Source organism: Protomyctophum bolini (assembly GCF_963924005.1).
Source record: "Protomyctophum bolini genome assembly, chromosome: 12".
Classification (NCBI taxonomy): domain Eukaryota; kingdom Metazoa; phylum Chordata; class Actinopteri; order Myctophiformes; family Myctophidae; genus Protomyctophum; species Protomyctophum bolini.
Genome location: NC_137873.1, coordinates 13,882,107 through 13,907,100, shown reverse-complemented (window position 1 = coordinate 13,907,100; position 24,994 = coordinate 13,882,107). Strand labels below are relative to the sequence as shown.

The window sequence follows — 24,994 nt, the reverse complement described above, 5'->3', positions numbered from 1 at the left end:
CCGCGGCGTAAACATTTTTTATTCTTTTTACTTTTATTTTTAAGTGTTAATTGTAACCTGCCGTTTTCTTCTTCTTTCTAATTATTTGTTCGGCCCGAAAAATGTAGTTGTCATGATTTCTCACAACTCGAGTTGGCTTTGTACGACGCTTAAAAGGTCTTTAAATAAATACTTTTTGAAATGTCTATGAGGAAAATTAACGGGGAATCATTTCCTGGGCCCTTGTAGGGGGCGGGACTGCAACGCTCTTTTGACCTGTACTTTCGTTGAACTGTAGGCCTATTAGCTACCCATTCTACAAACTGTTAATAACATTTTCAATCAATCAATCAATGAAATTGTATCTATTTATGCATCTATGTGTGTGTGTGTGTGTGTGTGTGTGTGTGTGTGCGTGCGTGCGTGCGTGCGTGCGTGCGTGCCTGCCTGCCTGCCTGCCTGCCTGCCTGCGTGCGTGCGTGTACACACACATACTGATACTGTGCACAGTATACACACACTGTGTAGGCTATAATGTATGTACACACTGTGTATAATGTATGCAGACTATATGCATTTATAATGAATGAATTCATTCATTCATTCATTCATTTTAAACCCAATAGGTAAAGGCTATGGCTTGTTTCCATTGGGGTCCTTCATATTCAACTGTCATGCAGTTTTTGCCTGGCTAATAAGCCAATCAGCCGTTGAGTCTGGGTTATTAGCCAGGCTAATGCAGTTTGGCATAATTTGCTAAAACATTTATATTCCGTGACAGTTACACACCTCCTCCAACAGGCGGCGAAAGGCAACAGCGCCAGTCGAGGAAAATTCATTGTGCATGCTTGAAGCCTGTTGACCCGGAACTAGTAAGTGCGTGTTGTTATAATAGTGTAAAAAAGTCAAGAGCGTGGAAAATTTCTCATGAAGGACGTAAAATGTCTCATAAAGGAGGTAAAATGTGTCAAATAGAGTCTGTACGGCTGTCGATAAATGAACACCTGACGTCGGTGGGAGAGGAGATACTGTGTGTTTTGGAAAAACAGAGTGGTGTTGATGTTTGTTGTGTGCAGCTTAATGTCAGAGTGTTTGTGTTGGAGCGACTCGGTGCAGTTGAAGACTTCATGTTCAACCTCTTCCAGAGAGAGATGGAGATTCTAGAAACTCTGCTGGAGAGACAAAACAAACAGCTGGACGTGATCCTACAGCCACACATCAAATTACACAGAGCAGGTTGGTTCATTGATTCATTGATTAATTGTTTTGCAAGATTCCACCTCTTGGTTCTCCAGCATCTCAATGTTACTTGTTAAGACTTAGAATCGCAAATGCAATTTGGATGAATGGGCAGCCAGTCACTGGATGGTATTGCAACTCTATAGATTCATCCCATTATTATTTTTTTAAATCTAGTGTTACAAATTGCGGCTACTTAAATTCCAGACTTCCCAAAACAACCAACTCGACTACTTCTCAGCCTGGGGCCCATGACCGACCTCTTGCCAACCCATTTTGCTAGTCTAAACTAACTCCGGGTAGAAGACAGAGTTAAGCAACTGAAAATGGGATTGACTTTCAAAATTGTAAATGCATCCTTGCCCTCAATGCCCGCATAACTGACTAACTACCTCCAACTCTTTTAAAACAAGCCTGAAAATCCACCTTTCAGTAGGCCCAAGGGAAATTATCACCCCCCCCCCCCCCTTTCCCCCCCTATGTTATTGCTATCCCTTTTGGACTGAGTGTCTGTACTGTACTGTACTGTACTGTACTGTACTGTACTGTACTCCGTTACTGTTTATACATTCTGTCTAATAAACTATTCAATCAATCGATAAAAACAGTTTGTAGAATTGTGCACTTCTGCACCGGTTCCCATTGGTTTCAACTGGAGGAAAAAATGTCATGCACTGAGCAAAGCACTTTGAGTTGTAGTGCTGCTGATGCTACCTCTTCTCTCCTCCTCTTCCTCCTGTCTGTGTGTAAAGAGGTTTCCACTGTACATGAGGAGAGTAGTAGTCTGGTCCAGGAGGAACCACAACCTCCACAGATTAAACAGGAACAGGAAGAGGCTGATTTGTCAACATTGACATTACTGCTGAGGAAGACCAGCTGTGACGTTCCCTCAGGTAAAATAAAAACACTAGTACTAACACAACACAACAGGGTTGCTTCTAGGTATTTAATAATAGCCTCGCGGATCACAGGCATTTTGTAAAAAAAAAAAAGACACAGTAAAAGTGGCATAGCAGGTGGAGCGAACCTTGTATTTCGCTAACCAATTGCAGTGCAGAGGAGTGTCGCTCCAAATTTGGTGTTCTCCGCTGTGTTCTAATGGGGAGGTTATGGGAGGTGGGCACAGAGGTTGGTGAACCAATAGGGAGCCGGTGTCCTTTTCCAGAGCTAGATTGAGCCCCTCTATGCCAAGAAAAGCTTGGGCCCCAGGCCAGGTATGTAATTATGCACCGTTTGATATAAATATGTGACAATTCAAATAAATATAAGCAGAGGCTTATTGGCTCTATCAGCCGAAAACACAGGAGTCAACCCCACTTCAATGCGCTAGACCCCTGGGAGCTGGATTTCTGAGGTGGAGCGCAACACCTACGATCAGCTCACAGTACTTACCGGCACCACATGAATTGCCGCGCCCAAGCGGTGCTACTCATACGCTGAGGTGCCTGGGATCGAACCCATGACCTTGTGGTCAAAAGGCAAGTGTTCTACTGAGCAACCTACCGGGAGTCGGGACACTGTCACAGTCACCGTGTAGACGATTCAAATATGTGAGGATTATAATTGGTGAATTGAAAAAATATATATTTTTAAACGGCAGTTACTTGGTTTGCTTGTTAATGGTAGGGTAAATGATATTTTTTTGTTAAAACAAAATGTATTTTTGTTAAAAGGTTAAATAACTATATTCTGATAGTATTAGTAATCATTGCTATAGTGTTGAGAGTGTTTGTTAAATAACAGGGGGTTCCCTGTCTCTCCACCTCTTTAATAAACAGAAAATACATTTTCAGGTACAATGGGTGACAACATTTCAGAAAGCTTAATTTTCATAGTGTTCCAGTTCCAATTTTGTCTGCTCATTTCTTTGTGTCATCATTTACAATTCCACTTGTTTAATCTGTATCCTGACTGAGTTAGTTCTCTATCCTGATTGGATCAAAACGGTATCCCGACCTGAAAATAAAATTTCTGTTTATTAAAAAGCTGGCGAGAGATGGAGACTCCTGTTACTGAACAAACGCTCTATAGCAATGAGTACTATCACAATATAGAGCATTATAACACTTATTTTAACCAATGGAAATCACTTACCCTACCTTTAACTATCCTACTCAGAGTAATGAGCCTTTAGCAGTAAAGTTGTGTATGCAGCAGTGCACTATGTGTGCACCCCCATAAGAGAAGAGATTTGTACGGCAGTGTAGCAGTGATTCTCAACCCGTTTTTTTTCAAGGACCCCCCTGGTTGGACATGCATTAGTCTACGGACTCCCATTTAAAAAAAAGTATCTCTGAGACCCCGATTTATATTTTAAAATCAACTTTCATTTAACTCAGAGTGTACAAATGTTTTCGTGGTGCATCCGGCGTTATCGAGTGTCTATATACGAACACAATTGGCCCGAGTTCGGGGGAGGGAAACTGGGCGTTTCACTGCACGTATAGTATACCTATGTTCTGGGGAGACACCTGTCAGCATGGAGTGCTGGGAAGGAGCAGTTGGACGAGGGCTCTACGTCCTCCCAGTGGGTTCTCCTCTCTATCAGCTGAGTCGGTAGGAATAGGATACAACAGCAGTCAGCAGTGACAACATTTGGCTGCAGTAAGGCAAGCACTGCGTTTGGACACCTCTCGTTTCAGTGTGATGTTTGGGTGACTTTTGCTTCTCCTATTACAGATCACATTATTAATGCTGCTCTGATAGATTTTATCCACTCTAAACTTAGTAAACTAACCTATGTTGGGTCTGACTATGTACTTGGTCCGCCTTCTTCTATCTACACAACAAATCTAGCCAAATAATAGCCAATTTACATGTCACAACGTAATCCATTGTGCACTTGTAATTCTGCTATGATTGGCTAATAATCCACATCAGAATATGGATGCTGGGGTTCAAGTGTGTTCAAGCGGTCCAATCATGTGTGCTGCCACTTCATGCATGACATTGGTTTTGTTGCTAGAAAATCGTTCAGTGCACTTTCTGTTTCTGATCTGATCTCTGCCACTTAAATGGAATGTGAGTGTGCCTGTTTATTTTACTAAATAAAATACTGTACATAGTTATTGGTACCATGTAACCCTCATGTGTATATAATTATTTCCCCTCCCCTCTGGAAGAAAGTACAGGACAATAAAAAGCAAACAAACAGGCTGAAAAACGTTTGCTTCCAAGAGCTGTAACCTGTTTACCCTCCGCTGACACTGACTAAATAATACCTCTAGGTGTCAGTGTTGGACCTCTCAATGTTGCTCATTGCAGCTTTGCACGTGCCACTCCATAGGTACTACCTATCCAACATCATACTGTTTAGCTCACTTTGTCTCCTTTGAATGCTTGCCTGTTTAGATTTTCTTTTCTTTTCTTTTATATATTTGTATGTTTTTATTTATTGATCTTTTACGTTGCACACTGCTTAAGACACTATTAAAACACTGGTGATCGTGACAAAGAAACAATGACAGTTATATTTTACCAGCTACACACACACACACACACACACACACACACACACACACACACACACACACACACACACACACTAGTGTGTTGTTACTGGCTGCAATGCTATCCCATTGGCTGAGAGGTCGTTTAGAGGCAAAAAGTGTCTGCTTGCCTATCAGGACGATAGGTAGTCAATACAACAGCCAATGAAAAAGATAGGTTGAGTGGGCGTGAAAGCCAAGCATAGAGAAAATAGACCAGCTTTGCTTACACAGCAGCTGGTAAAAACAAAACGAAAAAAAAAAACCGAACAATAGCTTATCATGTTTTAGTGCTGATGCTACCTCTTCTCTCCTCCTCCTGTGTCTGTGTAAAGACGTTTCCCCTGAACATGATGAGAGGAGTTCCAGTGAATCCAGTCTGGTCCAGGAGGAACCACACCCTCCACAGATTAAAGAGGAACAGGAAGAGGCTGATGTGTCGACAATACTACACAGGAAGACCAGGTGTGATGATGCTCTCTCAGGTAAAAATATGACTACTTCATTTAGTTCATTAGTACTAATCCAACAAGACTATAAGCAATCACACTGCACTGAAGGGTCGCCTCTTAGGGATGTAATGATGCATCGCGAGACAGACAGTTCATTAACGTTACAAATACAGTGCGCTTTCCCTAGGATGAAGTCCTTACAGTGGCACTCAATTGTGCGCTACAAAAGAAAAAGCCCTCAAAATAAGAAGTCAGTTGTCGTTTAGATTGACAGCTGTCACGGTGGCCAGGCATAAAACTGTATGGACAGTGATTGTATGGCGTCTATACCGTATGACGCCGAGAGGCTAAAGCGGGGAAATGTTTTAGCTGTCAGACTCGCTGCTTCAGTCGTTGTATGCATGAGAATCACTGCTCCAGGCCAGGGTACTGCTTTTGTTATGTTTATTAAAGTTAGACGTTTACCACAGTGAATCACATCATAGTAAAAAGCGTTTTGCGGTCAACAAAGTTGGACCTTCCCCGTTCACCCCCTCTCTCCTTCCATTCATGAAAATGCCGCTTTGCGAACAGCTGACTTTCTATGAGTGACGTAGGCTAGTAGCACACAACACCACGTGACCCATAGTGATGATTATGTCATAGATGTTTCTGTGCACATTCCAATCAAATAATTACATTTGTCGAAATATTAAGCTTAATTTATACTCCATGCTTCCTTGACAAAACTAACAAATCTACATGTTATCTACACACCTCGCATTGCTGATGCGATGATGACTTTGTTCATCTGTTGATTTTGGGAGGCAATTCAATGTTCCCTTTCTTCTTTTAGGTTCTTAGTCCATGAGCCAGAGCTCCAAAATTGGTGGGAAAAACTAGACGTATATTATATATTGTTTATAGGATCAATACAAGTAAATTAATACATGATAACCCTTCCACAGTAGTAGCTTTTTCATATTTTTTGATTATTTTGCATATTTTCCTTATTTAGAAATGTAAAATGTGTACAAAATAAAATTGTATACTATACAATAAAATATAATACAATAAATACATTACATGTACTATGGTGGCCTGCTCAAAGATGACCTGGGGGTTGATGGGAGGTGTAGACATATTTTATTTAACCAGTAAAATCACATTGAGACCATAGTCTCTTTTACGAGTGCGCACTGGCCAAGAGAAGAGGCAAATAAATGTTACACAGCTCTGCCAGTAACGACAAATACAGGACATGACAAAGACAAACATATGACATCCGTAATACCAAAAACCTACTACCAGGGAGGCTCAGAGAGAGTCTAAATAGCTAACCAAATACAGACCAAAAAGACTAATAAGAACAATACGTCTTGAAACTATTAAGCTAATATAAAACTAAGATCACAGCTTATTGCTACATGTCAAAGCAGGAGCAATGGCTGGAGAGAGCCCACAAGGCAATCCTCTTAAAAGTCACTAGGGGGATACCGTACCCATGATCTTCCCTGCCATTTTGGCCAATCTAAGGATCTCAGCAATGCAGTCAGAAGTCGTATGTAATATTTGCTGATTTCACTTTTATGAAAAACCTGTATCAATTACCCGGAGCAGGCGAGCAGCACACTTTTTAATATTTTTGAAAATAAGGAGCTGGGTGAAAACCAGCACAAATAAGAATTTTCCTACCATTAACTCATTTATTGCTACTAGCTGTTAGCATAAACACCAGTTCCAGGGGCCAGCGCATACATTCACTTTAAATAGACTGTGTTTGCCCCCCCCCCACACACACACACACACACTCGCTACAGACAGCACCGCAGCATTGGAACACACACCAGCTCCTTACCTCTCGTCAGAAGCATTAACATGGCGCCAGCATCACTGTGAAAAGGCACAAATTAAATACGAAATGTGGATGGCAGAAAATCCACCATGGACAGCGATTTTATAAGAAGCGTTATGACTGTTTGAAAATCTTCCCTTCCACTGCTCTCTACTGAGAATATATATTTAATCACATAGTTGGAACGGTGGGGCGTTGCCCTGGGAACCGGACAAATGTTAAAGGCTTCCGTAGGCATCAACCATTATATAGAGTCCACGTTGGGGTACGTACAGTATATACCGACTTGGGATATGACACCACCTAGCGTTGACGTACGTATAAGACTTGGGAAAGAAATAATGAAAGAAAACCCCAAATGGAAAAAAAAATATATATGTTATGGAATGCAAAATCACAAAAAGTATTAATTTCAAGTATAAACTGCTATGAATATTCAATTCAATTCAATTCAATTCAATTTTATTATAGTGTCAAATCACAACAAGTTGTCTCAAGACACTTTACAACCAACAAAGATCCACCCAGAGCAAGCAACATTGCGACAATGGTAACGAAAAACTCCCCTTTAGGAAGGAACGTCAGGCAGAACCCGACTCTAGGGTGGGCGGCCATCTGCCTCGACCGTGTCGGGGGGGGATAGAGGGAGAGAGAGAGAGATAGACAGAGAGAAAAGACAGAGAATAGGCAGGTGGGCTCCGTGGAGGGGTCTGGTCCACATCTGGTCCAGGTCGAGCTCTGTGAGGCCGGGTCCATAATAGTGGAATAAATCATAACAGCATAAACAGAAATGGGAAAATTATGTTTGACATACAGTATGAATATACGTTGAAAGAATAAGAAGATCTTCTACAGAGGTCACAAAAGATACTTATACAATTTTTTATTCTCCATTGTGTGCATACTGTACACACCACAGAGAATTCTTCCAATTTAACCCCAACACAACTACATGCCCACGATGCCACCTAGAAAAACCACATGTTTTGGAAGTGTACACATTGAAGACGTTTTTGGAACAATATCTATAAATGTACAGAAGACAGCATTTCTGCTATGGAAGCATCTTGCGTAGCGCATTGCTATTTTCGGTTATCATTTGTGACTAAATTTGCTTGAGGGACTGCCCATTGGATTTTTGTTCATGTCATATGAAAGCAGTGAATCATAGCTTCAAATTGACATATTGCTTGTTCAGTTTGACCCACCAGTTTTGGAGATATGGCTTATAGAGTAATGTCTTGCAGAAAACAGCGAGTTGAGAAAACAGGCTTGAAACTAAGGTTCACTTCTGTGAACTCTAACATTACACCTAGCTTTTCATATTTCATTTCATATTTGTCATATATGTCATATATGTCAATTTCAGCTCTGACACTTATTTCAGACATGCTCTAGTATGTGAAGAGTCTGCCTGTGCTATTAACTCATTTTAAAATAAATAAATAAAAGGTTTTCTCCTCTGGTGAAAAGCTGGAGTTTGTGCGATGGCAGGCTCTAAGGCTTAGAGCCTGCCATCGCGCAAACTCCAGCAGAGTCTAAGCTCTAAGTCAATTCTGTTCACATTTTAACATTATTATGTGCTGAAGCATCTTCCATAAAATCCTAATGGTTTGGGATATTTCATAAACTTGGTATGAGTTGTCGGTTTCCTTGTGACGTCCAGGCCCAGGAGCTATGTATAAGTATGAAATGTAAGAAAGAAAATAGGAACGCATTAAGACTTGTAGTGCCGCACATGCTCAGATGCCCTCTAGGCCGCACACAGAAGCCTGTGAACATAGACATTCCGTGCATAGATGTGCCACGCAATGGTAGGCCTCAGGTCTACCATTCTGAAATTTAATTTAATAATATTTGGACTGCTGGACAGCTGAGTAGGCTCTCTTTACTCTTAAAAAAAAAAAATATATATACATACATAAATATAATTATCTATATGTATGTGTGTGTGTGTGTGTGTGTGTGTGTGTGTGTGTGTATATATATATATATATATATATATATATATATATATTTTTTTTTTAAAGAGTAAAGAGAGCCTACTGTCAGCAGTCCAAATATTTCAGAATGGTAGACCTGAGGCCTACCATACCAGGCATACCTCAGCCATACCGTTGCGTGGCACATCTATGCACGGAATGTCTATGTTCACAGGCTTCTGTGCGGCACTACAAGTCTTATATTAAATGCGTTTGGGAAACCCAGCCAATATGATTGCGTATATGTTATTACTTGCGCAAGCAGAGCGCGCAAGTAATCATTTCGCTTGGTCTCTTCAAAGTGACAGCCAAGTTTTTCTCAACCGTAAGTCTGTGCCTGGTTTGCTGGGACCAGTTACATACGTATACACACCATGTACTCTGGTCCCAGTTCTCAACGATGACGTAATGTGGTAACTGGTCCCAGCAAACCAGGCACAAACTTGGCTGTCACTTTTTGGAACCAAGTAACCACAGTATACTGCTAATCAAATTACAATTACATACTCTGTATGTAGTTGTAATGTGATTTGTAATTTGTAAATCTGTGCCTGGTCTGCTGGGACCAGACTACACAGATGACCATATCTCTTACGTCATCACTGAGAGCTAGTCATACATATACACACCATGTACTCTGGTCCCAGCTCTCAACGATGACGTAATGTGGTAACTGGTCCCAGCAAACCAGGCACAGACTTACGGTTGAAAAAAACTTGGCTGTCACTTTTTGGAACCAAGTAACCACAGTATACTGCTAATCAAATTACAACTACATACTCTGTATGTAGTAAGGCCATTTATGGCCTACTAGTGTGCAACAAGCAAGTATGCACTCGGCAGAGTGCAGTTCTAGTTTCTTCTGTAGCTGCTTTTTCTGCTTTCTGCAATTTCGTAACCCATTTTTCACCCGGTGCACATTGCCTAAGCTGTAATCCTCCCTGGGCACTACTCTCGAGAGCCCCGATCTGAGCTCATGCTTCCTTCAATGCACGAGGAGTGAGCAGGCGACTTCTTATCACCTGACAGGGGGAGTTTCCCCGGTAGGACGAGTGGAAGAAACATGTTATTCCAACCAGTTCCTTTCCCCTCCGTCAGGTGGACCAGGAGGAGGCAATATAGAGACCAGGATTACAGCATTTTGTGAGGCTACCTATCCTAGGGGATATGGGCAGAACATTCTACCTACCCTAGTGGATATGGGCAGAACATTCTACCTACCCTAGGGGATATGGGCAGAACATTCTACCTACCCTAGGGGATATGGGCAGAACATTCTACCTACCCTAGTGGATATGGGCAGAACATTCTACCTACCCTAGGGCGATATGGGCAGAACATTCTACCTACCCTAGGGGATATGGGCAGAACATTCTACCTACCCTAGGGGATATGGGCAGAACATTCTACCTACCCTATTGGATATGGGCAGTACATTCTACCTACCCTAGGGGATATGGGCAGAACATTCTACCTACCCTAGTGGATATGGGCAGTACATTCTACCTACCCTAGGGGATATGGGCAGAACATTCTACCTATCCTAGGGGATATGGGCAGAACATTCTACCTACCCTAGGGGATATGGGCAGAACATGCAAACTAATTTATTGCCAAAACCAAGCAGTTTATTTGGAATTTATTTGCCTGTGCTCAGAGATTACAACAACTGTCAACAACAATGACATGCATTGCAAGTGGTAACAAGATCTCACCTGTTATACCTTTCAATCCGGCAACACATCTGTCATTTTAGATATCATTGCTGTCGGGGCAGAAACATTTAAGACATTTATTCTAACTTTGTTTTTTTTCCATTAAACACCCTACTTGATCATACTACAGCGTCACACAAAAGCATCGAAAGTAGCAGATCCGTAAGCTTGAAACGCGGCCTGAAGCGACATCTTTTGAGGATGTAGATCTGCTTTTTTTTTGCTGCTTTTGAATTTTAATTCAGAAAAGTAACAGTTTTGGATATATGAGGTTTACACCCGACTCTATTTTAACCATGTTAGAGTAATCGAAAACACCCGTCCTTTTTCTGGTTATTCATACTGCCCTCCTAATATGTGAGGTGCCTGTGTTTTTTGAGCGTCACACTGTCTCTACTGCTAGAATCATGTATGAAGACACTTTTTCAACCATGAGGATTCTAAATCTGACACTATTTTAATCATAAGACCTCGTTTTGGCCCTGAAATTCAAGATGGCCACCATTCAGTAGACTGAAAACGTAACTTTTGAATAGGATAGTAATCTATTTGGGGTTTGTCAACACAAAACATCAATCTGAATCAGAGCATTCTGTGTAACTGATTTCTGAATCATCAGATTCAGATGGCTCCACCCTCTGTGCATCATAATCCTCCTTATCACGCTCAACTTGTCCTCTTCATGTTTATGGTGATTTATGTTAGTTTATGTTCATTCGGCCATTATTTGGCATTTTCAAACAAATAAGAATAGGTGATCTGGTTGCAGACAGTGACATCTGATTGTCTTGCCCACATTTTCCAACACTCATGACGGTACATACCTGAAAATCGACTTAAGTACAAAGCATTTGTACTTGGTTACTTCGCAACTCACTGCATGGCAAATGTAAAGTTCAACCACTGATTGGCTTTTCTCTCATTTTGCCTAGACATCCTGCTCATCCCTGTGTGTGAAGAGGTTTCCCCTGAGCAGCAGGAGTGGAGCGCCTGTCTTGTCCAGGAGGAACCAGAGCCTCCACAGATTAAAGATGAACAGGTGGAGCTACTTGAAAGGCTAGAGGAGGCTGATGACTCATCATTAAAATTACTAACAGTGAAAAGTGAAGATAACAGAGAGACAGATCCTCTAGCCAGCACCTCAACTGAACACATGACAACTCAAGCTGTTGTAAAGAACTGGGTAGCATCACAACAAACTAGTATTGACAAGCTCCTCTCTTCACACCATTCTGAATCTGACACTGAAGACAGTGATGACTGGGAGGAGAAGACACAACATGCGGAAGGACAAACATTGTCTTTAGACAACAAGCCATCCCAGGACCTGAACTCATCTAAACAAACTCTCCCCATGATGACTCACACAGTGAATAAACACTTTGGTTGTATAATTTGTAGCAAAAGCTTTAAACGTAAGGACCATCTAAACACACATATGAGGATTCATACAGGGGAACGGCCCTTTGCGTGTGCAGTTTGTGGCAAATGTTTTAATCTAAAGGGAAATCTGAAGAAACATACATTGATTCATACAGGAGCAAAACCATTTACGTGTACAGTTTGTGGCAAAGGCTATCGTCAAATGGCCACTTTAAAGAAACACACAAGTACCCATATAGGGGGAAAACCCTTGAATTGTATAGTTTGTAGCAGAAGCTTCAACCATAAGCATCATCTGAATGTACACATGCAGATTCATACAGGGGGAAAGCAATTAACCTTTCCATATTGTTGTACAATTTGTGGCAAAAGCTTTTGTCATATGAGTAATCTAAAAAAACACATGACAAGCCATACTGGGGTGAAACCATTTCATTGTACCATTTGTACCAAAAGCTTTAGTCGTAAGGAACATCTAAAATCACACATGAGAATTCATACAGGGGAAAGGCCCTTCACATGTACAATTTGTGGCAAATGTTTTAATCTAAAGGGTAATCTGACGAAGCACACAATTATTCATACAGAGCTGAAGCCTTTTACTTGTACAGTATGTGATAAAAGTTATCGTCAAATGAGTAATCTAAAACAACACATTAGGACACATACTGGGGAAAAACCCTTTTATTGTACAGTTTGTACCAAAAGCTTTTCTCTTAAGGAAAATCTGAAGGCACATATGAGAATTCATACAGGGGAAAGGCCCTTTGCTTGTACTTTCTGTGGCAAAAGGTTTAATCTTAAGGTAAATCTGAAGAAGCACACAATTATTCATACACAGGTGAAGCAGTTTACATGTGCAGTTTGTGGCAAAGGTTGTGGTCAATTGGTTACCCTAAAAAAACACATGATGACTCACAGAGGGCAAAACACCCTTAATTGTACAGTTTGTGCCAAAAAATTTACTCGTAAGGAATATCTTAAGATACACATGAGGATTCATACTGGGGAAAAGCCCTTTGTTTGTACAATTTGTGGCAAAAGGTTTAATCTAAATGGAAATTTGAAGAAGCACACAATGATTCATACGGGGGAAAAACCATTTACGTGTACGGTTTGTGGCCAAGGCTATCGTCAAATGGCTACTTTGAAAAAACACACATGTACCCATACAGAGGAAAAACTCTTTAATTGTATGGTTTGTAGCAGGGCCTTCAATCGTAAGGATCATCTGAAGACACACATGAGGGTTCATACAGCGAAAAAGCCCCTAATCTTAACATTTTGTTGTACCATTTGTGGCAAAGGTTTTCCTCGGGATACACATCTGAAGACACACATGGTGATTCATACTGGAGAAAAACCTTTTAGTTGCACAGTGTGTGGCAAAAGCTTCAATCTAAAGGGAAACCTAACCAAGCACTCAAGGACTCATACAGGGGAAAAACCCTTTTTGTGTTTAGTTTGTGGCAAGTACTTCAGTTTAAAACGAATTATGAATAGACATATGAGAATTCACAAAGGGGAAAAAACCCTTTAGTTGCAGTGTGTGCCAAATGCTTTGATCAAAATGCACATGTCTCTGCAGGATAATACCTAAAATGTGAATTAAGTTAATCCTAGCATCCACAACTGAATGGGATGGCTCCAATGTGGATCGCAGGCTTCATGTGGCCAGCATGTGCGTTATTGATGAATTAAATTGTCTACCCCACTGGTTCCCATTCCGTTTAGCTCGAGATCCAAAAGTGAAGTTTAGACGTCTCCCCAGGTCCCAAACTAGTGAAAATAGCATTATTTGGGGTCCACTTGCAATATCCCCCAGCCCATAATGTTGAGAATGTTGAGAATCCCCATAGATGCCATATACTGTAATATATGACATTATACTATATATCACATCTATGATTCATGTCTCCAAATTTGGGGCACGGGTCCAATAAATAAGCTCACAACATGGCGCAAATGTCTAATTTCTCTTTTTGGTCTCCAGCTGAAAAGTTCTGGGAAGACAAATGTTATTTTTTGGGAACCACTGTTGTAGGCAACATGCATGTTTAAAATTGGGTTGCATTATGTGTTGATTTCATAGACGGCTTCATAGACTTGTTTGACAGCACTATATGAATGGTGTTGTCACAACAACTTGACCTTGGTTTGCTCCTTTTTTCCCTCTACCAAACCTTTTTTTTTAATCTATTTTCAAACTTCATACTTTACTACATACTGTAAATAAGGTAAGAGAGACCCTACGGCTGTGCCGTTTGTAAATTAGCTAAGAGAGACCCTAGTCTGTTTGTGGAACAAGCTTTTAAAATGTTCTTTCTTGACCTGGCCTACACTTGTGTATTGACCAGCAGCATCTGTTGTTGACATGTTCCACACGTTACAAAATATAAATGTATAAAAGAAGAATACATCACTGTTTACAAATAATTTGTTTTAATGTTGAATGCAGTGTGTTCAAGTTTATTGTCGTACAGTTTACATCTTCCACAAATTGCACTTATAGAGTATAAGGAAAGGAAATGTCAATTAAATAGACACTTAACACTACATTGGTAGAAGAAATACTCAGTCTCAGATATATTTAACTAAAATAAAGGTAATAATAATAATGGATTTTATTTATAATGCACTTTACATTCCTCATAATCTCAAAGTGCTACAGTCGGCATTAGGCAAAAATATGAAACAGTAGGCAAAAGCAAAAAATAATAACATTATACGATTAAAAGCACACAGTTTAGCATCAAGAAAAGAAGAAAAAAAGGTAACAGGTAAATAAGAGTAACAGAAATGTCCTGTATGCAACATGTTAGAGTGAAAGTGCAAAAGCTCACACGAGAACTTGCAATTTTCTGTGAGCTTGTAGATTGCCTCCTGAACATAAAGTATGAAATAATGAAATGTTTATGGTTCAATAATAAATATCCTCTTTTTTGATTCCTACATAAATAAAGTAGAATATAATAAAAATATACAAAACCACGTGTCATCAATTAAAACAACTAAAAACATTTTCCAAAAGTTCTTGAATAAGTATGAATAGAATTATATATACACGTGCGCACGCATACACACACACACACACACACACACACGCAGTGTTGTGTAGTGTTGTCAGTAGTGTAGCTTTGCTACAACAGCCCTCTGTACTGGAGACATTAAAACCACACAACTCCAGTACTGACGTGCTGCTACTGCAAAGTACACATGCAGTAGGCTACATGTGTGTTACACACACACACCAATGCAGCCAGGAAGGATGAGTCGGCGATCCAACCGCTAACCTTCTGGTTCCAAATGCTCTACGTCCTGAACCATCCACAGCAGTATAGTGCTGCTTCTATACTATAGTATAAAATGAAAAAAACGATGGGTTATAGCCCATGTTTTTTATCCTCGTTTCTCATCATTTTGGACAATTTCCGCAATTTCCAATTTCCGCAATTTCCAAAATTTCCAATTTTCCGCAATTTTCCGGAATACATAGGGACTATATCTTGTACACCCCTTATCCTTATCTGCCATGTTTTACTTTTTTGAAAAACCTTTTTCATGTTTTCAAATGTATACAAATCTTATGAATATAGCAGCTCTCCAGATTTAAAATACTTGATACTTTCCACCACTGTATATCAATTGTATGTTTAGATATTTCAACCCCCTGAAAGTGGAGAAGCTAAGCTGTTAAAACGTTCGCCGACATGCCTTGTGAACTTGTAGATCTGCTATTTTTGGCAAATAGGTTCAATACAAGTACTGAGCCTAAGGTCAAGTTCACAAAGTATTGAGGGTTTAAGTGGATCCTCTTTCTGAAATTATATAATACACAATGATGTATGATAAAACCTTTATTAAAAAAAAACTTTTACAGATCACCTTCCAACATACAGTATGTAGAAATCAAACTAAATCTAAATGTGATTACTTGTTTATTATACTACATACTGCTTAATGCACATAACCATGAACTATTTGATTCATGGTTTAATGATTACCGGTACTTATGTCTCTCTAGCACCTACAGTACAAAATGTAATAATTTGACCGTCAACACACAGTGAACAGAAATCTAGCAGCTTGTCAGCACTTTATTTCATCATTTTTGCATGCACATTATGTATATATGAATATACATTTTTAAAACCCTGACAAATGTGAACATACACTGATGCTCATATTGTTCGAGCTACAGTACATATGAGATGCATGTAATGGCGTATAAAAAATAATGTATGTATGTATGTTTTCCCTCTCTCTCCCTTTTTGTACATCGTCTGATTGAGTGATTCCTCTGCTTTAGTGGCTTTGTCATACTGGAATGACAATTCCATAATTTTAAAAACAAAGAAATCTGTGTCAACTTTTTTCTTCTTCTCTAAGAAGACACATTTGTTACTGTTCAACTAACAGTTTCTGCCTTGTATATCCTCATGTGCATCTTGCATTTTGACCAAACATTTGACAATAAAAGCAACTAAAGGTCATTTTCACCTGTATGAATCCTCATGTGCGTCTTCAGATTATCATTTCGACTGAATCTTTGATTGCAAACCGTACAACTAAAGGGCTTTTCCCCAGTATGAGTCCTCATGTGCATTTTAAGCTGACCCATTCGACCACAGCCTTTGCCACAAACTGGACAAGTATAAGGTTTTTCACCTGTATGAGTTCTCATGTGCGTTTTTAGATGGCCACTTTGACCACAACCTTTGCCACACACTGTGCAAATAAAGGGTTTTTCCCCTGTATGAAACCTCATGTGTATTTTCAAATCACCCTTTTCACGACAACCTTTGCCACAAACTGTACATATAAAGGGTTTGTCTCCTGTGTGAGTTCTCATGTGTCTTTTCAGATCACTCATTCTAACACAGCCTTTGCCACAAATGATACAACTAATGTGGGGATTTTCACCAGTATGTGTCCTCATGTGTCTTTTCAGATGATCATTCCTACTGAACATTTGTTCACAAATTTCACAACTGAAGGGTTTTTCCCCTGTATGAGTCGCTATGTGTTGTTTTAACTTGTTCTTCTCCCCACAGCCTTTGCCACAAATTGGACAAACAAAGGGTTTTTCCCCTGTGTGAGTCCTTGTGTGTGTCTCCAGCTGACATCTCTGACGAAAGCCTTTGCCACAAACTGTACAGATAAAGGGTTTTTCTCCTGTATGAGTCCTCATGTGCACTTTCAAATCACCCTTTTGACGACAACTTTTACCACAAACTATACAAATATAGGGTTTTTCCCCCGTATGAGTCCTCTTGTGCCTGTTCAGATCACTCATTCGACTACAGGCTTTGCCACAAACTAGACAACTAAAGGGTTTTTCCCCAGTATGTGTTCTCATGTGTCTTTTCAGATCACTCATTTGACTACAGCCTATGCCACAAACTGTACAACTAAATGGTTTTTCCCCTGTATGAATCCGTGTGTGTTTTTTTAGAGTTTCATTTTGACAAAATCCTTTGCCACAAATTGTACAAATAAAGGGTTTCTCCCCTGAATGGGTCCTCATGTGTTGTTTTAGCCCATTCTTTTGACTACAGCCTTTGCCACAAATTTGACAAGTAAAGGGTTTTTCTCCTGTGTGAGTCCTCATGTGTGCATCCATATTGTCCTTAGTATTAAATCTTTTGCTACACACAGTACAACTAAAATATTTCTGGGCCTGGGACAGTTTCTTGCTCAAAGACACATTTTGTGTCTTATGTGAGTTCAGTGTGGTTAAAGCTGACTGATGATCCTTGGTCTCCTCCCATTCATCACTGGCTTCACTGTCAGATTCAGAACAGTGTGAAGAGAGGAGCTGGTCACTAGTTGTTTGTGATGTTCCGCAATCGTCTACATAAGCTTGTGTTTTGATGTGTTCATCTGAGGTGCTGTCTAGAAACTCATCTTCAATTTTCACAGCTAGTAATGTCATTGTTGACCTATGAGCCTCCTGTGGTCTTTGAAGTAGCTTATCCTGTTCATCTTTAATCTGTGGTGCCTCCTGGACCAGACGGGGAGTCTTCTCATGTTGTTTACATGAATCCTCTTCATACAAAGGGAGGTGTAGGAAGTCTAGGCAAAATATAAAATGAGAGAAAACCATTAAATGTTTCGCCCACATTCACACAACCGTTTCGGCTCACAAAACCTTTACCACATCTATGGGGTTTTTAATGTTTGTTTAGAGCACTTATGACGTAAATAATTTGCTGGACACGTCATGTGGCCGATATAAATACAGTGGGCACCCCTCACTTCTCAAGTGTGATTTTTATATTCAATTTTAGGGGCATGTTGATGTTCTCATGTCCGTGAAAAATGAAATACATTTATTACTTGTGCAAGCAGAGCACGCAAGTATTGTGGTCGTGCTGGTACGAATGCACGTGTATGCTTGCTGAAACACAGCAAGGCAATGTCATAGCGATATCAAAGGCCTTAAGACGAGCCTGCTCGTCATCTGTACTCTGCGTAATTTATATGACAGTTCTACTCGTCCTACTGTCTCAATGTGTTAATGTGAATATGATAATAGCAATGTTTAACTTTTTGGAAAAGTCCTCAAATATCAAGTTGATAACAGATATTAATTTTCTTTTTTTTGGCTATTGTGTTTAAAATAACTGGCGGGTCATTTGTGTGAGTTTGTGTGTGTGTGTGTGTGTGTGTGTGTGTGTATCATCCTCTATACCTGAGGCAGGGAATCCAGGGAAATCTTCTTCGTCACTCTCCTCGTCGAATATTTCAAAGATCCGTTGATGTTCTCTGTCCCTGACTGGAGAGAGACAAACATAACAATGACGTGTCCCATATGGAGCCAAACACATTCGAGAAAGGGAGGAAGGGCAACATTTTGCTGCTTGTATGTGAGATGTGACAAATAAACCCTTTTTGATTTGTGAAGGCTGCAACTTCTGTTATATTTTGTCAGCTATATTAATTATGAATAGATAAGAGCAGCCATGCATGCTCATTAGTGGGGTCCAAACCCTCAGGGTTCCTGGAGGGGGTTCCAAACTGACCCTTACAGAGGGGATCTCGTTCTTGATCTGAATCCACGAGAGTCAAGGAGGGCTTGGAAAAAGGGAGTGTGAGCAAGCTAATGGTGCAAACTCGCTGGACCGATCAGCTACAGACTTTACGCTGCTAGTAGGACACTAGCCCTATAATGTCTCTGATGTTTCATACATGTGCAAGCATTTCACTATACAGAGCCATACTTTTAAAGGAGGTCGCACAATGCCAAAAAAAACCCGAAGCCAAAAATGTATTTTATTTTACCATGCATATATACAGAGCCACTATACAGAGCCATAGAACGCTTCCATAGACTTACGGTAGTGGCGGCAGAACGGCACCATTCAAAACATACCTGTCAGTGTCAATTGTGTGACCCAAACATTTGTGCTTCCCTGATCAATTCTAGGGCTATGACAATATTAAGTAGGCCTATCGCCACAATTCTGTACCTCAAATGCATACATTTTATGATGAAAGACAACCTAGCTTGCACTGCAAGTAAGTAGCAAATAGCCTACAGAGTTGTCCAAATTGACGGACGTCATAGAGAGCTGAAGTCAGTTCAAGTCACTCTGATTTAAGTCACTACTTATAGCCTACTTTGTGAATCAGATCTCCCTATTGTGTCAATCTTTGTGTGACTCTGTCCTCTCTCTCTCTCTCTCTCTCTCTCTCTCTCTCTCTCACACACACACACTAGTCTAACTGTGAGGCTGTACAAGTGGAACCAATGGACCTGTACAATCTCAAAGGTAGGCCTAAGAGTCCATTTGGATCGTAAACATCAACCGCATGTTGCTGCATGCAGACCCCATGGGACCACCCGGACCCATGGGGAACCCTGGGGGTCGCCGGACCCCACTTTGAGAACATCTGGTTTAGGGCTCAGGTCTGTATATCAGGCCATGTCTTAACCAAAATACACTGGAGGATTTGTATGTTTAAACTTACATAAATCTTAATTTTCATGACAGACTATAGTTTGGCCAAAGATATTCTCAAATCACCACGAGAGGAAATAATGATGATTTGAAATGATTTAACGCCTAAGCTAACCGCTAAGCTAACTGACTATAGAGTGAACACAAGGAAAGAGAATGCATCCATGATCAAACAGCACATACCGAGTTCCATCGCTGAGACAACTCTGTTGTTGACTTTAAAAATCCCAAAGAGCAGTCAGCGTTTGATAAACACTCCGTGAGATGAAGCCAGCTAGCAGTAGTCGTATGCTCCGTTTCAGCTCTGATTTAACACCATGCTTATCTTAGTCGTGGCTCCAGCCTGCAGCCTAGGCTGCCTAGCTGTCAACAGAATGTTACAGCAAAGCAAGTTAGCGATAGCAAGCAACACATTCTGTCTGCACTTTCACAATAAGAGAGAGAGCGAGAGGGGGCATGCATGGATGGATGGATGCATGCAGGGACGAAGAGTCTGGGATCACGGACGGACGGACGGACGGACGGATCGACGGGCAGGCGGGCAGGCAGGCGGGCGGGCAGGCGGGCAGGCGGGCAGGCAGGCAGGCAGGCAGACAGACAGACAGACAGACAGACAGACAGACAGACAGACAGACAGACAGACAGACAGACAGACAGACAGAGACGCAATATTCAGTGTTCCAATTGATTGATTGATTGAAATATTTTGATTTCAATATTTATTATCAGTTTGCAGAATTACAGTAGGCCTACATTTCAAGCACAAACTCAATACAAAGACTGTTAACTGTGAGTGGACGACCCAATAAGCATTACACTTGTTTACAAGAGGGTCCACAATGTTCAATTCATCAAAACATTTAGAGACGTACAAATAGACACTTCTAGTCAAAGAACAGAACAGGAATTCATCATAGACAACACTGACACTTACACCTAGAGGTATTTTCCAGTCAGTGTCAGTGATGGGAAAACAGGTTACCGCTAGAAAGAAGCAGTTTTTCAGCCTGTTTGTTAATTCTTCCTTTTAGAAGTGGACAATTAAGCATGTAGGCTAACGCAAGTAAATACTCAAGTAGGGTAATAAATAATGTCGTAGGCTATAGGCCTATAGCCTAAATAATCCATCTTTGAGACTGTTTTGTTCCTTAGCAGCAGGCGACCTTGAACTGTTCGCCATTGATTTCACACATTTAGGGGAAGCTAAAGCATGGACCCACTGAAAAATCAGCCATTCATTTTTCCCATAGAGATTTACAAAAATATTTATATCAATTTGTTTAAGCCTAGAATGCAAAAGTAGTCACGAACGATTTCTTTTTATTGAGTTACCAACATTTCGGCAAAACAACGTGCCTTCTTCAGGGTATGAACTTAAGGCACTTTCTTTTGTCGAAACGTTGGTAACTTTCTTTTTGCATCGTGACTACGAGCTGTGCACACTGGTGTGCGCTCGTACCTTTGTGTTTTCTTTAATTGAAGCCTATATCCAGCCATCCAGGATCCTGGTGAATCATGACCATAACACCTTTGATTCTGTGAAGAAAGAAAAATGAAACCCCAACAAAGGGTATTTATTAAATGTAGGCATATAGAATATTATTATATTATATTATATTATATTATATTATATTATATTATATTATTATTCTGGGGAGAATAAGCATACCCCAGGGGCCCCACCAGGGACCGTGTGGACGAAGAGCTGTTTAAGAAAGTCTACATACCCAGGACGTTCAAGGAGGTGACTTTGAGTTCATGAACCTGAGAACACAAGAGGAAGACGCTTCCTTGAACGTCCGTGCTGATAATATTCTGTACCACACAGTGACGGGAATGAAGAATGACCTTTCAGGGGTACGGATGGTCCCTGCCCTCCTGGAGGAGAGCGGAGGTAAGGATGAGGAACTGAAGATGATCACAAAATCATCACAAAGAGAAAAAAGAAGACACAAAATTCCAAAACACATCCATGCATTTTTCAGGGATCTCATGTACGGTATCGTCTATGTCGGGCAGAAACCTTGTATCTCCATATTTAAACTCTTTAAACTCTACTACAGTGTCACATAAAAGTAGCAGATCTACAAGCTATCAAACGATATGGAGAGGCGGACGTCAGGTAATAATGTTCAAGCGTCCAAGAGTTCATTAATAGCCCATGTTTTTTTAAATTAAAAAAAAAAAGGTTATCCTCGTTTCTCATCATTTTGGACCATGGGCTATAGCCCATATGGTACGGCATACTATAGTACGCAGTTTTTCATCATTTTTGACGATTTGACAAAAATGAAAAAATGAAAAAAACGATGGGTTATAGCCCATGTTTTTTGAAATTTTGACAAAAAGGTTATCCTCGTTTCTCATCATTTTGGACCATGGGCTATATAGCCTTTCGCTTTTCCACGATTTTCACCTTTTTTAAATTCCTCAACAATGATGAAGACTATAGAGCGCGGCAGTCCCTCCCCCTTTCAGAACAACGAACGGCCCAGGAAATGAAACCCCAATGCATTCTCCCATCGGCACTTTCTTATTTAATTTATTTAAAGACTGTTACGCCGCGGACAAAGCCAACTCGGATCGTGACAAATCATGACAATGAACACAATGTTTTGGGCCGATCAAATCATTAGAAAGAAGAAAAGAAAGTCAGGAGACAACACTATTTGTTTGGTTTTTCGTCTGATCGGCCCAAAACATTGTGTTCATTGTCATGATTTGTCACGATCCGAGTTGGCTTTGTCCGCGGCGTAACAGTCTTTAAATAAATTAAATAAGAAAGTGCCGATTGGAGAATGCATTGGGGTTTCATTTCCTGGGTCGTTCGTTGTTCTGAAAGGGGGAGGGACTGCCGCGCTCTATAGCGATGACCTCTGAGACCATGGACCAATGAACCAGTAAATACAACAAATTGAGCAGGGCACTGCAGGGAGTTGCACCCCGTTCCGGTAAACCAGAAGTACGACACCAGTGCCTTAGTTTTTGTGTTGACATTTACAGGTCCTTTCGTTGAAAAAATGAAAAAAACGATGGGTTATAGCCCATGTTTTTTGAAATTTTGAAAAAAAAAGTTATCCTCGTTTCTCATCATTTTGGACCATGGGCTATAGCCCATATCGTACGGCATACTATAGCACGTCGTTTTTCATCATTTTTGAGGATTTTAAAAAAATGAAAAAATGAAAAAAACGATGGGTTATAGCCCATGTTTTTTGAAATTTTGAAAAAAAAAGTTATCCTCGTTTCTCATCATTTTGGACCATGGGCTATAGCCCATATCGTACGGCATACTATAGCACGCCGTTTTTCATCATTTTTGAGGATTTGAAAAAAATAACAAAATTTAAAAAACTATGGGTTATAGCCCATGTTTTTTGAAATTTTGAAAAAAAAAGTTATCCTCGTTTCTCATCATTTTGGACCATGGGCTATAGCCCATATCGTACGGCATACTATAGCACGCCGTTTTTCATCATTTTTGAGGATTTGAAAAAATGAAAAAAACGATGGGTTATAGCCCATGTTTTTTGAAATTTTGAAAAAAAAAGTTATCCTCGTTTCTCATCATTTATTATATAGGCTATCATTTCTTTATGTGCTGATCGACCAATATGTTGGGGACACATGCCTACATATTTTATCTGAGATTTGGGAACAATTTATTGATTCAGCATGAAGACTAAAGCCTTCTGAATAAATCTATACGCAAGTGTATGCCTCCGCAAATGTCTACGCCACCTAAAGAGGATTTGACGGAGTTTCCGACCAACCTACGTGAGCGTCAAGTTCACGGCCATTTCCTTGAATTCAAAATTAAAATGTGGGAAATCCACGTAAATTCCGCTAGCACGTCACGTCATGTTATCATCGTAAACGCCGTTGTGAATTTGGACCATGGTGTTGCAAAGCAAAAGAAAGCGCTGGTAGTGTACTATCCAAGCTTCTGCCTGGATATAGGGTTCGAAGCCCTACAGCGCTGTAACCTGCTAACCTTAGTCCTGTTGTATGTTCACATTAAATATGAAATTCACTATTTCACCAGTGTGAAGTCAACTTGGAGAAATGGAGAGCAAAGGGTTAAATCTGGACTGACAATCATTGCCACTGACACTCTGCTGATTGTCACTCACTCACTCACTCCCCAATTGCCTCACTAATCAGCATCAGTGCATTCACTGCACCTGAGAGTAGGGCGTTGGCCAAACACAGGAAACACACAAACCTCCATGAGAAACAGCAGTGTGCATCCAAACAGGAGCAACACACACAAACAGCAGAGCAGAACGGTGCAGCCATATAAATGCTGGAGAGACAGCCGGTGAGAGAACTGTATATCTGTGACAGATCATGCCAGTTGCATGCCAGTTCATGAACACTTGTAATTGTTTGTTGTTGTTTATGATGACTTGAGTTGAAGTTAAAGGAAACATGATGGCCAACTGGACATGAACAATGAACATGATCATTTGATTTAAAATACATTTGAATTGATTATTGATTGATAAAAACGTTTCAATGATGCTAATTAATTCAGTTTATTTAATTTACATTTCATGAGTTTATTATGTTTAAAAACTGTTTAGAAACGAATTGAGCAAAAAATGAATTGATTTAGAAATGAGTTGATTAAGAGACACTTAAGTAAAAATGATATTTAGGTGTTTAGAACATGTAAAGTATGTGTATTGATTGAATGTGCATTATACTTACATTAGTTCTTTTTTATTTTCCCTTTAAGGTTTTTCACCTTACCTGACTTACCCACTAACTGACTTACACAATACCTGTACAACTGTACTCAACTACAAAGTAAAGAAGAGTAAAAAGAAGGAAACTGTGTGGTCATTGTATGAGTGAAACCCAGTAACAATCTCCATATGGTCTGTGCCATCCCTTTCAAGCAGGGAAACTGCAAAAAATACTAAATAGCTTGACAACCAGTGTTAAGATGCTGT

General features: G+C 40.2%; 1 protein-coding gene across 2 annotated transcripts; it reads left to right on the top strand.

Moving 5' to 3' along the window:
• The first annotated feature begins 901 nt into the window (after positions 1–901).
• Positions 902–14,000, top strand: LOC308325049 (uncharacterized protein). Of its 2 annotated transcripts, XM_080777433.1 has the most exons (4): positions 902–1,215; positions 1,971–2,111; positions 5,042–5,191; positions 11,622–14,000. In XM_080777433.1, exons 1-4 carry the CDS (start codon positions 921–923, stop codon positions 13,610–13,612), a joined length of 2,577 nt encoding a protein of 858 aa, XP_080633559.1. In that variant the 5' UTR covers positions 902–920; the 3' UTR covers positions 13,613–14,000. The 2 variants fall into 2 exon arrangements, with proteins under 2 accessions (XP_080633559.1, XP_080633560.1); XM_080777434.1 differs by lacking the exon at positions 1,971–2,111.
• Positions 14,001–24,994: the final 10,994 nt, after the last annotated feature.